At 45.3% G+C, this 13,351-nt stretch overlaps 1 protein-coding gene across 1 annotated transcript; it reads left to right on the top strand.

Annotated features, from left to right (window-relative positions):
- Nucleotides 1–1,826: 1,826 nt before the first annotated feature.
- Nucleotides 1,827–13,068, top strand: LOC102576065 (uncharacterized). The gene is made up of 12 exons (XM_059731812.1): nucleotides 1,827–1,841; nucleotides 4,347–4,362; nucleotides 5,716–5,801; nucleotides 7,567–7,699; nucleotides 8,170–8,258; nucleotides 8,357–8,495; nucleotides 8,966–9,113; nucleotides 9,696–9,778; nucleotides 10,089–10,183; nucleotides 10,403–10,484; nucleotides 10,662–10,806; nucleotides 11,553–13,068. The coding sequence occupies exons 1-12, from the start codon at nucleotides 1,827–1,829 to the stop codon at nucleotides 12,490–12,492; spliced, it is 1,971 nt and encodes a 656-aa protein (XP_059587795.1). The 3' UTR covers nucleotides 12,493–13,068.
- The last annotated feature ends 283 nt before the right edge of the window (nucleotides 13,069–13,351 follow it).

Raw genomic sequence — 13,351 nt, 5'->3', positions numbered from 1 at the left:
AAAATAGTATTGAGGGGACAGTGTTTTTGTCCTATAGGAATGGATATTTTGAATTCTATTCAACTTTTTCTCTGCTGACCCTGGGTCTTGAAGGATGTGTAAAGTGACCCAAGTCCACTTCAGGCATAGATTTTGCTAGCCAGGATGAATCCAGCCAAACAGTGCAGTGTTACCAAAACACTTCTGACCTGGTTGGTGAAATGAGTGTTTTGAAATGGATTTAAATTGGGCTTGGAGCCCAGTGCAGGCAGGTTTTGAGAGTTCCCTTTTTTTGTTTGCTTTCTAGGCTAACCTAATGGATCCCAGCTCTCTTGCCCATCTAAACATGAGTTGCAAACTATGTTAGTACTTTCCGAAATAAGTGGTTGAAGGCTGTGTAGAGAGATGCAGCGTGGCTCGGCTACGCAGAGTACTAACTTTTGGCTTCTTCCTGGCATTGCCCTACAGTTCTGTTCTATGCAGATCTTTCTGTTTTGGTGTCTGTGTTCTCTGTAGCTTGGGTGCAATAGCAATTCCTTTACTTTGGTGCATTCCATCTTAAAGCTTTATCCAGTTCTTTTTCTTGGGGGTGGGGTCTGAGCATGAGAATCATTTCATGTAGAAAATGTGATACCTGAATTTAACTATGGAAAATAAATGTTGAAGAAAAGGAAAGTCTCAGTGTTTCTGTAGTGAGATGCCACTTAGCTTGGGCTTTTCTGAGGCAGGCTTAACTTCATCATAAATTTACCTGGGATGGACGACTGGAGTCCTGGGTCCACTGAAAACAGTTTTGCAGTGTTACTGCAAGCAAGTCTTAAACTCTGCCTACAGTTTTACCAGTAGGTCCTCTTAATCATTCTTGCAAGCAATCTTCACGTGGGACATGGCATGCTGCTTAGCTCTCCAGTGCCCGTTGGTATATTATTGCCGGTGCATAAATAAATATTTCCCCCAAAAGAGGTCCCTTTCTAATAATAAAATATCAGCTCTGACTTACCCTAAGCGTTTTATTTTTATAGCTTTGCCAAAGAAGATGCATAACGCATGTTTCCATTTTGGTGTCACCTGAAGGTTAATTTGTCCAAAACACTATATTAAGCCACTGTAGCCAAGATCTGACAAGCGTAATCTGTAAAACCATCAGCGAATCTTCCAGTTCCTAACCTTAAGATGTAAACTTCTCACAGCAGCTGCTTTTTAGAACAAAGATGAGGTGTGCAATGGCAGGAGACAAGTGGGTTTTCCTCTCCACTTCTCTTCTGGAGCGTCTTCTATGACTGCTAATAAAACAATGGGCTGGCTGATGCCTTCTGATCCACAACTGTACTACCCTGCAGGGCTGTGCTGCTGCTTTTAAGGGGGAGAGGGATCTGTGCTTGCTTTTCAGGTTGGCTCTAGCTTGCTTTGCTGGCATCCCCACGAGGGTCAGAGCTAATGTAACTGGCTGTAGGTCACTGTAGAGGCTAATGATGATAGTTGGCCCAGTGGTTTCAACTATCATGGCCCTCCTGCTGTTGCCACAGGCAATGGGAGAACATTAAGCGGAAAGTGTAAGTTCCTGGAGTAGACTTCAGCTGGTGTACAAGCCCAATGATTCACACACAATCCAGCCCAGGGGAAACTTTCCTGACACTTGCCATAAAATATGGAGAAACCCTTCTCTCATTCAGGTTACGTGAGCAGCCTCTAAACTAGTTAACTCAAGTATTCACAAACCTCCTATTCCCCTTCTCCCCTATGTTGTTGAACTGATGCTACCAATTTGGGTATGTCTTCTGGAGCTGTGACTGCAGTGCAGAGTTCCTGAAGCCTCTGCTGGTGCCATTGCATCAGTCTAGTGCACAATGTACTATGTGAGCGTAACCCCTTTTGCATGCATGTCATGATTAACAATTACTACTTACTGTCCTAGTTTCTGTGGTAGTTGACAGGTCCTTGCTACAACCTGCTGGCCAAAGTGGAAAGACAAGTCTGGAGGATGTGCCATTGCTTGTGTCTGAAGTGGGTGGCTGCAGAAAGGGAGTGACTTTTCTCCTATGCTTTAGGCCCGGAGCCTACATTGTCATATTGTTAGCAGTACAGTGGGTGCGTCTACATGAGCTGCCTTAATGTGCAGGTGGCCTACACATTAGCACATTGCAGCAAAAACTCTGCTAATGCACAGTAGAATGAGTCGACTGCATGTTAAGCATTCCAGAAAAAAAGTTTGCCTTTGCTACTATGCATTAGTGCAGCTACTGTGCCTTTATCTAGTTACTCATATTAGAAGTATTAAACAATGCACCATAGCAAAGGCACACTAATGAGCATGTAGACACGTCCAGTGAGCCTTAACTTTAGGATTAACATTCAAGTGAGGTGTAGGGTAGGTGAGGGTGGAGTTGCCACTATCAAAGGTTTCGGAAAACCTGGGATAATTGGTGTTGGTGTCTTTAAATCACAGTGGCTCGTTTGCCCAGGAAAGCTGAAATAAGATACCCCAAATTCTCCTTAAACTTTCAGCATAAGTGATAATCCATGGCCCCAGTCCTGAGCACACCATCAGACAGACTCTGATGTGTGATCTACACAATGCTTCATTATAAATGTGTATGTTCATGGCAGGATAAGCCCCCTCATATGAGTGTGATTAGCCAGACCAAGTTTATTGTCCTGCCTACATTTGAGTAAGTTGTGTTCATGTAAAAGTTTCCATGCTGGAAAAGGAGAGGTGGTATGATCTAAGATTAGAAATGGAAAAATCCCCAAGTAATGGGACTTTCTATAGTACTCCTAAGTGAGGAAGCAATCACATGAATTGGCTGCTGGAGAAACTAGTTTGGAATTAAAAAAAAAAAAAAAGGAACATTTACGTTTTTTGACTAAATGGAAACTCACAGCACATGAAGAAAACCATTTATTTTGGGAATTGCTGGGATGGCAGGGGAAAAACAACTGGAATTAAAAAATAAAACCTTAGACCACTGATACAAACAGCAGCTTGCATTTGCTGAAACTTCTTACAGGGATTTCTTAATGAGCTCAGGTCTGCACTGGAAGAGGTTTGCTGATATAGCCCCTTAGCTGCAACTTGTTTTGCAGGGGAGATGCAGCTTGTAGTGACCTAAAAGAACAAATCAAAACCAGTGCTCACAGGGTAAAGCTGACTGTAGTGGGACACCCAGGCCCCAAGGCTAGGTTTTAGCTTTCCTCCAACCTTGAGGGTAGGTGTAGAGACATTGCTATCCTGTAGCTCAAATGATGAGAATGGAAGCACGCAATATTTCTCCTGTAGGAACTTTTGTTTTTAAGGCTTTGAGGCTTCCTTTATACAATGAGATGGGGAGAGTGCTTTGATTTTCTTTGCTTTACCAAGCTCTGCAGCATTTGTAGCACGCCGTGACTCTCTTCCCCCATAAACAAAGCTTTCCTGAGAAAATCCAAGACCGTCATCCATTACATGTAATCTTTCTCTTACAAAATCTGACAAAGCCATTTGAGGTATGAAAGGACATGAAAGGCCTGGAGGTAGATGAACATGTTAGTTAAATGTCCAAGCTGATTCTCAGCAAAGGCATACCTTTTCCCAGAGAGACCGATTGAAGCAGCCAAGTTATTAACTCGAAGAGAATGGAATTTATAATGGAATTGCCACAACTGTGGCTACACTGGACTACCAGGGAAACAATTTAGAAAGAGTAATATTTATCTGCTGCTTGTTTGGAGAAGGGAGGAGAGGCCGGCTAAGATTAGTGGTTGTTCTTTGCTCAATAACTGTCTCCTTGGGTGACCTTGGTTAACATAATTTGTATGTACCTTGGTTTCCCTCGTCTGTAAAATGAAAGCAGTGACAGCTTCTTCTGCACAGCGTTTTAAGCTGGTTGGATAGAAAAGGGGAAGAATGGTCTCGTGGCTGGGGAATGGCTTCGTCTCTTAAAAAAAAGGTCTGGATTCAATCTTCAGTTCTGTCAAAAAATTTTTGCATGCCCAGGTTGGGGCCCTGCTATGGTAGGGGCTCTATGCACGCAGAAAGAAAGTCTGTTCCGCAGAGAGTCTCAGTAGACAAGGAGGGCAAAGCAGAGGAGTGTTAGTTTACGGAGGCCTGGAGGGATTAGCTGTCTGGGCTAAAGTCACACAGGGAGCAGTATTACCAGCCCTTTGCTTTCAGAAGTCTTGTCAGGTCTTCCAGAGATTGTTTCAAAATTTTATTGGCAGCACACATGAATTTTGACCCAGCCCCGGGAACCTGGATGCTGTGCAGTTCTCTTGAATCTCACTCTTGCATCTTGATTACAAAGATTTCAACCGTGACGGCATAAGAAACCATCTGCCACATGGAGAGGACTTAACAGGCCTTCACCTAGTGGATTTTTGTTGGTTTGGAGATTTTACTAACAGAAGGTAAGTGAGATCAACATAATAGTCCAGGTAACACCCAGGCGGTGAGCTAATCCCTGCAACGCTCCCTTATGGTGCAACAGAAGTTGAATAAACAGCCACAGAGAGACGTGTTTGTCTATGGAGTGAGGCAGCTGCCACTGCAGAGACAGCTGCCATTAAATCTGAGCAGCAATGTGAGGTTCATTAAGAAACCAAATACAAGAAATCCTGTGAACACGAGTGTATTAACCGCAATTAAGCTAGACTAATTTGCATCCCATAATTTATTTCATGTAACGGGGGTCCCCTGTCAATCAGTCGCTCGCTCACCTGCCAAAGTGTAAGTGGGATCAATTTGCTGACTAACACAATGCGCTACAGTGGTTTCTTGTTTGACAAGCCAGCAGCCTCCTGGTGAAAGAAGTTCCCTTTCTTCACCTGGCACCTTCTTTGTAAGGCAGGAGGAATGAGCAACATCAATGCCTTTCAAAAGCTAATAGCTGGCTGGTGAAAGAGGTGCAAACTAATTGGTGAGGTTTCACCAATGACAGTCCTGCTGATCTGGCCAAGATAAGGATAAAGGCTTAATTCAAGTGATCTTGGAGCAGGCAGGCTTTTTTAGCTACTCACATGAGCAATGGCTATGCTCAGGGATATGTGGAGGGTGGTAAGAAATGTATTGTGCTGCCAGTCTACTGAAGGTTAGTTTCTTTTTTTTAATGTATGCAGTTTTTTTCCTCCCTTTTTTCTTTTTATGGCTGTACCTTTTGTTGGCTGTTGATTGACCTTGTGAGCAAAAGATTTTTGAGACTCTTTAAAACCTTCAACGGCTTCCTAATCTCTTACCATGGACCTGGTAGACTTTTTTTATTTTATTTTATTTTATATATTTGACTAACTCCTAGAGTTAATGTGACAGTATTAAAGTGTCCAGATGGAATATGTGACTAATTAAATTAATTGCTAGGCTAAAAACTTCTGAAAGTCAACTAGTGACTACTGGGTGGGACATGCCTTAAAGTGTAGGTGACTTTTTTTTTTTCCTTTAGGTAGAGACTGTTCTAGTGGTTGTGGAAAATTAGATCTCTGTAAGGTGTTTTATGTGGGTACTGAAAATCGTCCAGAGTTCCTTGAACTGGACTGGCATCCAGGCTCCTGCTCATGTCTGTCTGTGTGTGTCTCTCTCTCTTGACTTTTTTTTTTTTTTTTTTTTTTTTTTTTTTTTTTTTTTAAAGCTTAAAATAACTTCCTATAGGTCCTGCCACTGTGGCATTACCTCTCCTGCATGTTGTTCTTCACAAAGCTTGTGCAACCTGATTTCTGCAAACTTGGCCTAAGTGCATGTGTGTGAAATCTGTCTTCCCTTCCACTTAGATGCTGTCGTGGAGCCCCAGAAGAAGAAGCAGCTTCGTCCGACTGTGTCCGATGTTCCTGTCTGCTCAGAGCATAGCAGAACCGAGGTACGACTTGGAGGGAAACCATTGTGACCTTCATTTAGTGGTCTCTCTTTTGCTGAAGTTAGAGACTATTCTGAACTGTTGTGTTTACTTAGAATAGGCATTTAAGGGGGCCACTGAAACAAGCTGTTGAGGGTGGCTTCATCTCTTAAAGTACACTGAAACTCTGAATCTCCTAACACAGTGCTGAAAATACTTGCCTTGGGGATCAGATAGTGTTAAACAGTCTCTTTCCTCTGTCAAGGCCCTTGGGAAGGATTCTTTCTGAATAGTTATCAGACCTCGAGAGCTTTCATCTGATGTGAAACCATATTTGTAACTTGACCCCAACTAAATATTGAATTGGGGATGGGGGTGTTAGTTTCTGTACTATGAACCATTCACTTCAAACAGCCAGGCTCTCTATCCCGGTGTTTCTACAGAATCAAACAAGTGATTTTTCCTTGACTCTTGTCTCTCCAAGTGCCTAGTTTATTCTTCGCTTGGAAAAGAGATTTTACATGAGAAACTTTTAACTGGCTGCAGTAAATGAAGATTAGGATAACTTTGTAATTAAGACACTGAACTGGACTATGACTTGGATCCAATGAGATTATTGGTATGATTTGGTCATACAAGTTGTTGCCAAAGAGTAAGCACTGTAGACCTTTTGAGAGAGTGAAGCAGTCCTTCAGTCTCCTGGTCAAGAGAGCCACAGGCTATTCAGCCATCTCAGCCAGTGTCTGGAGAGGCCAGTTCTCTGCAACGACCCTACTTTACAATGCTCCATGGAGCAACGCTTAAAATAAAGTGCTAACGCAATGTAGCCACCAAGTGGCAGTATAAATCTGTAGTTTGGTTTGCAGAATTGCTAGGCCAAATTCAACCTTGCAACTCTTAGACGGGCCGGAGCAACTAAGTGTAAGTGACAAATGTTACAATGTGGCTGGCCTCTTGTACAACTAGAATTAAACTAGTGAAAACATTGGTTTTGGGTCATCTTGTTCTGGTTTGTTTTCTGTGGACTGGCCTTCCTCCTTTGGCAGCAGGCAGTAAAATAAGGTCAGTGCAAGATCTGGTCTATGAGCTCTCACACTGAAAGGATTTTCAGTTACGGGTGACTCTTATTGAAATAGCTACATGGGTAGCAGCAATTTTACCATAAAACATTCCCTTTCCTAATGAGAACTAACTTTACCAACATGAGCACTTTTGTGCAAGTACAACTGTGCCAAGAATACAAGGGTGTGGTAGTTTTAGGGGTCTTTGATTTTTTTTCATCTGTATTTTTTTTGTGAGCAGGCCACAGGAAATTGGTGCCCAGGAGACTAGTTCATCTGCCATCGAGTGCAAACAGGATAGGGAAACTAAACTCGCTAAGCAACAGTGCTCTGTTGCAGTCCTGACATAAGGTGCTTCTCTGAGCTTCCCTCTCCTCTTTGGTGCCAGATGGCCCCTTTTAGTTAATCATCCTCCTGAAAAATACCGCAGTGATGAGCTATAGAAAAAACAAAGATGCAGAGAGAGAGAGAAAATGGCCTTGTTTGGTAGGAGTATTACAGGAGTAATCTCTGTCCTTATGGCATTCTTGGAATGCCTCTGGTCGGGCATTTTCTACAGCCCTTCTCCACTTGGATTAGATGTGAACTGTGCAGGGTCATGACTAGTGAGTTAGTTTCTAGCAATGCAGTTATCCGCACAGTGAATTATGCAGCATAAGACCTTGAATGGGATCTGGAATGCAGAGGGTAGCTTTGAGCTACTGTAACTTATAAATATTTTTTTCCAGGTCCCAGAGCCTCCAGTCCAGACCACTACAAGTTCCCAGCTTGACAGTCCCTTTCCTTCTGCCCAGCTGGATCCTGAGACCAGAGATGTAGCAAGTCAAGGTGTTATAACATCATATCCAGAATGCCTTCATGGTAAGCTCCCTTTTTGTCCTGGGATAGGTGAAAGAGCATAAGTATTTTGGGTGTACATAGGGATGGTCTCCTACTTCAAATAAATCTATACTTCTCTAAAGTAAATGCCTCTGTGGAGCTTTGGGACATGCAGCACTAACCCACTAGCATAGAAAGAAGAGGCTCTAGACATCCTCTGTTGCTACCAAACCTATGGTACTGACTTAGCCCAGCCAGATAACATGGTGCCTTCCTGAGTTTCTTCCTTAAAAATGAGGGGCAGTCTTTATTCCTAACTCACTGCTGCTCCATGGTTTTGAGAGCTGCCAGCTCAAAAGCAGAGCTGGCATCACTTAAGCAAATCCTCAAGTGCATCTTTAGAGGTGGCAAATTTTAGTCTATGGTGATTCTTGGGGCAGCTAAAAATGACACTGCCTGTGAGTGACAGCAAAATGGGCAAGAGTCCCTGCTGATCTGCCATCTCCTTTCAGATTTGGCAGAGGAGCTGAGATGTTCCCAGTCCTGGACCAGAGAGCTTTGGTCTCGTGTCAATGATCTGGAGCAACTCCTGGGGCCAGAGGTAGGTCAGATGCTTGGTGGATCATGGGAGTGCTGGAGAGACCTGGATTTTGGGGCTGCTGACCTATTTACTTCCCTCAACTGCTCTTGGTGGTACAGGTGGAGCAGCGAAGCTCTGTGCAGCCCCGCCAGAGTGAGGAGCTGCAGATAGACCTAGAGCGGTCGCTGGTGGAGGAACTGGAGCTGGAGTGCGGAGTTCTAAGGGCCAGGCAGATCATCTGTGATATCCAACGTAAAGGTAAAGGATCTGACATGTCGGATTTGGGGCCAAAGGGTACCGGTCTCTGTATTGCTCTTGTCTGTCCTTCAGGCTCTGAGCAAACTCCCTTGGAGGTGAAAATGTAGCCAGTAACCCAAGCTGCTCCAAACCTCTTGCTGCCTGTGTTGGGGAAAGGGTGTGATAGCACTGACTGCCCTCTAGTATGGTGTTTGGTTGTGATCTAAATACCCACATATGTGCAGGGAAAATAAGGCATGTAACATGGGCTATTGAAGTGCTCTGAGATGACGACAAACGAGGGGAACCATGTCTCCCTTAGTCACGTCCCTTCAGTTCACTCATGAGCATTATGTCGGGGCCAGGGCTTGTATGCCCATGTCTTACTGCCTCTTCCCTTTTGGTCTAATGCCTGACAGGTGGCATCAGAGCAGATGCTTAGTGAAATAACTCTGGCAACTATCTGACTCTTGCTCCCTCTTTCTTTGTAGTGGTGATTCTGCATAATCGCCTGCAGGATTTAGCAAGCTCTTTCCCTGCCTCCAGATCTCAGGCTGTGCCCATGCATCTGGCTCTTCCGCCCTCATCTGTCCTGTCGCCGCCTGTGCCTTCTACCCCACTGCTGTCTTCTACGGTTTGGTAAGCTTTGTAGTGGGGATCATACTTTTCTACAAGGAATTTTAAGCTCTGCACTATAAGTTTTTTTGGAATAAGATTAGTGTCAGGAGGAACAGGAAAAATATGAAGATGGTCACTGAGTTTGTAACTTGCCTCTGGGCTTCAAGCCCTGTACTGTACTGTGGCAGGCAGTTCTGGGGCCAGAGCAGTTTACTTCCTGACTGCCCTGGCTGTACCAGAGCAGCTGTTCTGTGCCTGGTATGTGGTGTTTTTTGGTGGTTGTTTGGGGTTTTTTTTTTTTTTGTTTGGTTTTTTTTTTGTTTGTTTGTTTGTTTGTTTTTCTTCAGCAGAAGTGGCAGCCTCTGGTCTCCTGATGGCATCAGAAGGCAAATATTTTTTTTTTTTTTCTCCCTAAGGACTGAGTCTCTGCACTGAGCACAGTGCAGAGCTGTGCCATGCCAGGGGGGCCAGAAATACTTGTCTTGTCCCTTGCTGTGCATAGAGACAAGGGGCCTCTGTGCAAAAAAAAAAAAAAAAAAAAAAAAATCTTCCAGGCCTTAAAGCTCATACCTGACATGCTCTAAACTGCTTCCCTGTCTCTAGGCACTTGTTCTCTAAGATCCCAAAAAAGTCGGCCACAAAAGCAGCTGCAGAGACCTCACCACAGAGAAAGAAGGAGGCTCATGGTATGTGCCAACAATATACCTGTACCTGGCACTGGGTAGTGACCAAGGGCTGGGGGTGAGGAGAAAGATCTGGCTAGTAGACGCCCTGTCTCGGTGGCACATGTAATGCTCCCAACTGGAGTGCCTGCATGGCCTGGCCCAACAGAATGAATTTTTCCTGAGAGGGTTTGGATGAAATAACCTCAGCAAAATGAGGCTAGAAATGTGGTGAGAAGCAGCTCGAGTTCATACCTCACCCAAACCAGAAAGCATTTTTCATCCATGCAGGCTTTGAAAGGCCCATGTCCAACCCTACCTCTCTGTCCTACAGGAGAACCTCTCTCTCCAAGGCAGAACCTGATGAAGGAAATGCTAGAAACCATCCGCCAAGGTGTCTCTCTAAAGCCAGTGTGCTTATCCAGAGAGGTAAGGGCTGGAATTACCCTGGGCCTATCTCCCACAGAGCAAACTTGATGGGCCCTGTTGCTAGATGAGGGCAAAGCCAATACAAACAGAGGGGATGACAAAGGAATTAAATGGCCTTCAGTCTACTCTGGGCTCTTCACCAAACAAAGGGATGCTGCTAACAGTAGGCAGAAAGTATGGCATTGGACTCTGCCCTGACATCCTGCTGTCCTTTCAAAGGATGCAACATCCCAAGTGCAAGATACATCCTCTTTGGAACATGAGCAGGAGTCTCTGAGCAAGGAAAGGAGCTCTGAAACAGGTATGCATGAAAGGCATGCTGCTAAAACTCACAAGGGTGGTATGGACAAGCAACTGTTTTAAAGTGGAGACTCCATTTAGGAATATCCTGGAAAATGGGTCTACTATCACACTGCCTCATGGGTGCAAAAAAGTTTGTGCACGCTGGTATCAAGAAACCCTGCTGTCTTGTTTGCAGTTGCCCCACTGGATTCTTGCAGCAGCCCAGCTGGTTCCAGCCAAACTCCTCAGCCCCTTGGGAGCTCCATCCAAAGAACTAACAATGCAGCCTCTCCTGGTCTGCCTACTGCCCGGGCTCACAGTGAAATCGGCTGCCCAGACAGGTAAGACAAAGCCCTGCAAAATACCCGCAATAGATGTCTGACTGATGCTTGTGGCAAGAACTGGTTTGGCTGAACCTTCATATGGACAGCTTCCAACTAGCTTCTCGAATGTAGAACAAATGTCTCTTGGAGTGGGTTTTCCAGAGAGAATGGTCTTGGCTAATGCCTGCTCTTAGTCCAACTCTATCCACATGAGTTTGCTTGTGCATTGATTTCTCTTTGGGGAAAAGGAGGTACATGAACACAAACGCACTCTCTCTCCTGGCTGATTCGTGCTGCAAAAATTTACAGATTTCACAATGAGTAGATGAGCACTCTTTTATGGGGTAGGGAATAGGTTTACATGTTTACAAGGAAACTATGCAATTTAACGGTCTCCCTGCAGAAAGCTTTTGGCTCTTTCCTCATAGAAACTAAAAGCAGCCCAAGTAGCTCCACTTCCTACTGAGAATCGGTGCATGCCTAACTTTCCCCTGTATACCTCTGAAATCTTTCTCATTTTATTGAACCTCTTTTATCAAACTGCATGTTTAAGTACGCAAAGTGTTCTCCAAAGCTGGCTGGAAGTGGTAGACACCCCATCAGATGAGTAGGACTTGCAGCTAGACTGTTGCATCCTCATCAGTGAAAGTGTCCAAAGGCTAGGTCCTTCGTGCAGTTTAATACTTGAAGCTGACTTGGCTGAACCATGTTCCATTTTGCCAAAGCTGTATACTATAAATGTGCTGTGAACCCTCTCACTCCAGGACATGGGAGAAACCTGGCAGAAGATCTCAAGACGATGATAACAAAGGTACCGGTGCCCTTCTGCAAACCGCCCCTCAAGGGGAAGGGGACCACCTCAAAGAAGAGAACTCTAGCAACTCCCCAACCAGCTTGGACACCATTCGTCAGACACCGGAGGATGCTGAAGCAATGGACAGCAGCACATCTCCAAGCAGCCAGGACCATCAAGCTGTGGAGGAGGAAAGCTGCAAAGATGAACCGCATGCAGAAGCTGTCATGGCTGGTGAGATGTGGGAGGAGATGCAGAGTGAAGCCCCAGCCAGCGTGATGGCTAAACTTCTTGGTGAAGGCTCTGGGGAAGTGGATCATGGAGCAGGCAGGGATCCTCTGAAGATTGCTGAGCTTAATGCCTGCAAGGATCTGTCCCTTCACATCAGTTGCTCAAAGGTGGATCTGCTGGAGGATGACAGAGGCCAGGACATGCGTGGTGCAGTAGTTGTCTCCTGCCTGGATGATGCTGATGCTCTGAGACAAAGTGCTGAACCAACCCTGCCTGCCCAAGAGCATCCCAGCCCTGTGGTCTCCACAGGAACCCCAGGAGAACAGCCAGCCTTGAACCCTCTGGTTGCCTGTGATGTAGAACCTAATACCTCTCCAGAGGGTGGAGACCTTGCCAAGGGAGAGCCTGTGCTTCCAGCTGGTTCCCATGTTGCTCTGGAAAGGAACTCGCCAGAGGGAGCAGAAATGGTACTGGAAGGGGGAGCTGGGGTCAGTGCTTCAACAGAACAAAGCAGCTCCCTAAAGGATAGCGCAGCTGCAATGGCTCTCTTGTTACCAGGAGCAAAAGGGCAGCCTCCAGCAGAGATGCAGCTGACTGCTGTGCCAGACCTGCTCTTGGAGGCTGGCCCTGTTGCCTCCTCTGACTCCAAGACCAGCCCTGTGGTCTTGGGCTCTCCTTGAGACTATGGGAGAAGTGTGTAGCCTAGAACCAGAGCAACAGCTCTCGGCAGTAGCAGCAGCTCAGCCTGGTTCTGAGACCTACTAGGACTGGGGGGGAAGGGATGGGAGTTGCCAGTTTGTGCAAACACTAAGCTATGCAGTCCTGAGGATAACAGAGGCACCACTAACTTAAGACCCTGTTTGCTGTAGAATGACTGGACTTTTCTTAGTAAATCTAAACTTGATCCAGATGCACATGCCATGGAAAATAGTGATGGGGAAACCTTGGCCTCCTTACTGGATGCTTAAGAGCATAAAATGGAAACACTGTGCCAGTTCAAAGAATTAGTGGGCTGAGGGGGAGGAATCACTGGGGCTGGTCTCAACACTTTTGGCCTTCTAATGGCCCCTACAGATGGAAAGGCGTGTGCATTTTTAACCAATTAATGAAGCTTTATGCAAGCCCTTCTGGGATTTAATCAAGTTGGGGACCCCCTGGTTTTAATTCTGCAAGATGGTTGATTGTAGACTATGCCCGTCTTCTCAATGTAGCATTAAGCAATCCTTTATTGGATTCAAATAAAAGGTCTTTTTACACTTGTGCTTTCTCCCTGTCTCTTTAAACCTTCCTGCGCTAGGTTGGCTTGCTTGCTATCCCAGAGCTTGCCACTGTAGGGTGCTGCTGTCTTTGAATTGGTGGGTGTGTTGCTTAGCTCTAAATCTGTGGTGGTGTTTAATCCTTCCTGGAATTTCTGGGCATATCTGAGCTTGTGGACAGTGAGCTACTCAATGCAAAATGTCACTTCAATACTGAGACTTCTAGAAACTTGCTAGGGCAGGTCAAAGGCAGGAGCTGTCCTCATTCGCATAGTAAAGCTGT

This window comes from Alligator mississippiensis, chromosome 7, assembly GCF_030867095.1.
Source record: "Alligator mississippiensis isolate rAllMis1 chromosome 7, rAllMis1, whole genome shotgun sequence".
NCBI lineage: Eukaryota > Metazoa > Chordata > Crocodylia > Alligatoridae > Alligator > Alligator mississippiensis.
Note: the sequence above shows the minus strand (reverse complement) of the source record. Positions and strands in the feature narration are given on the sequence as shown.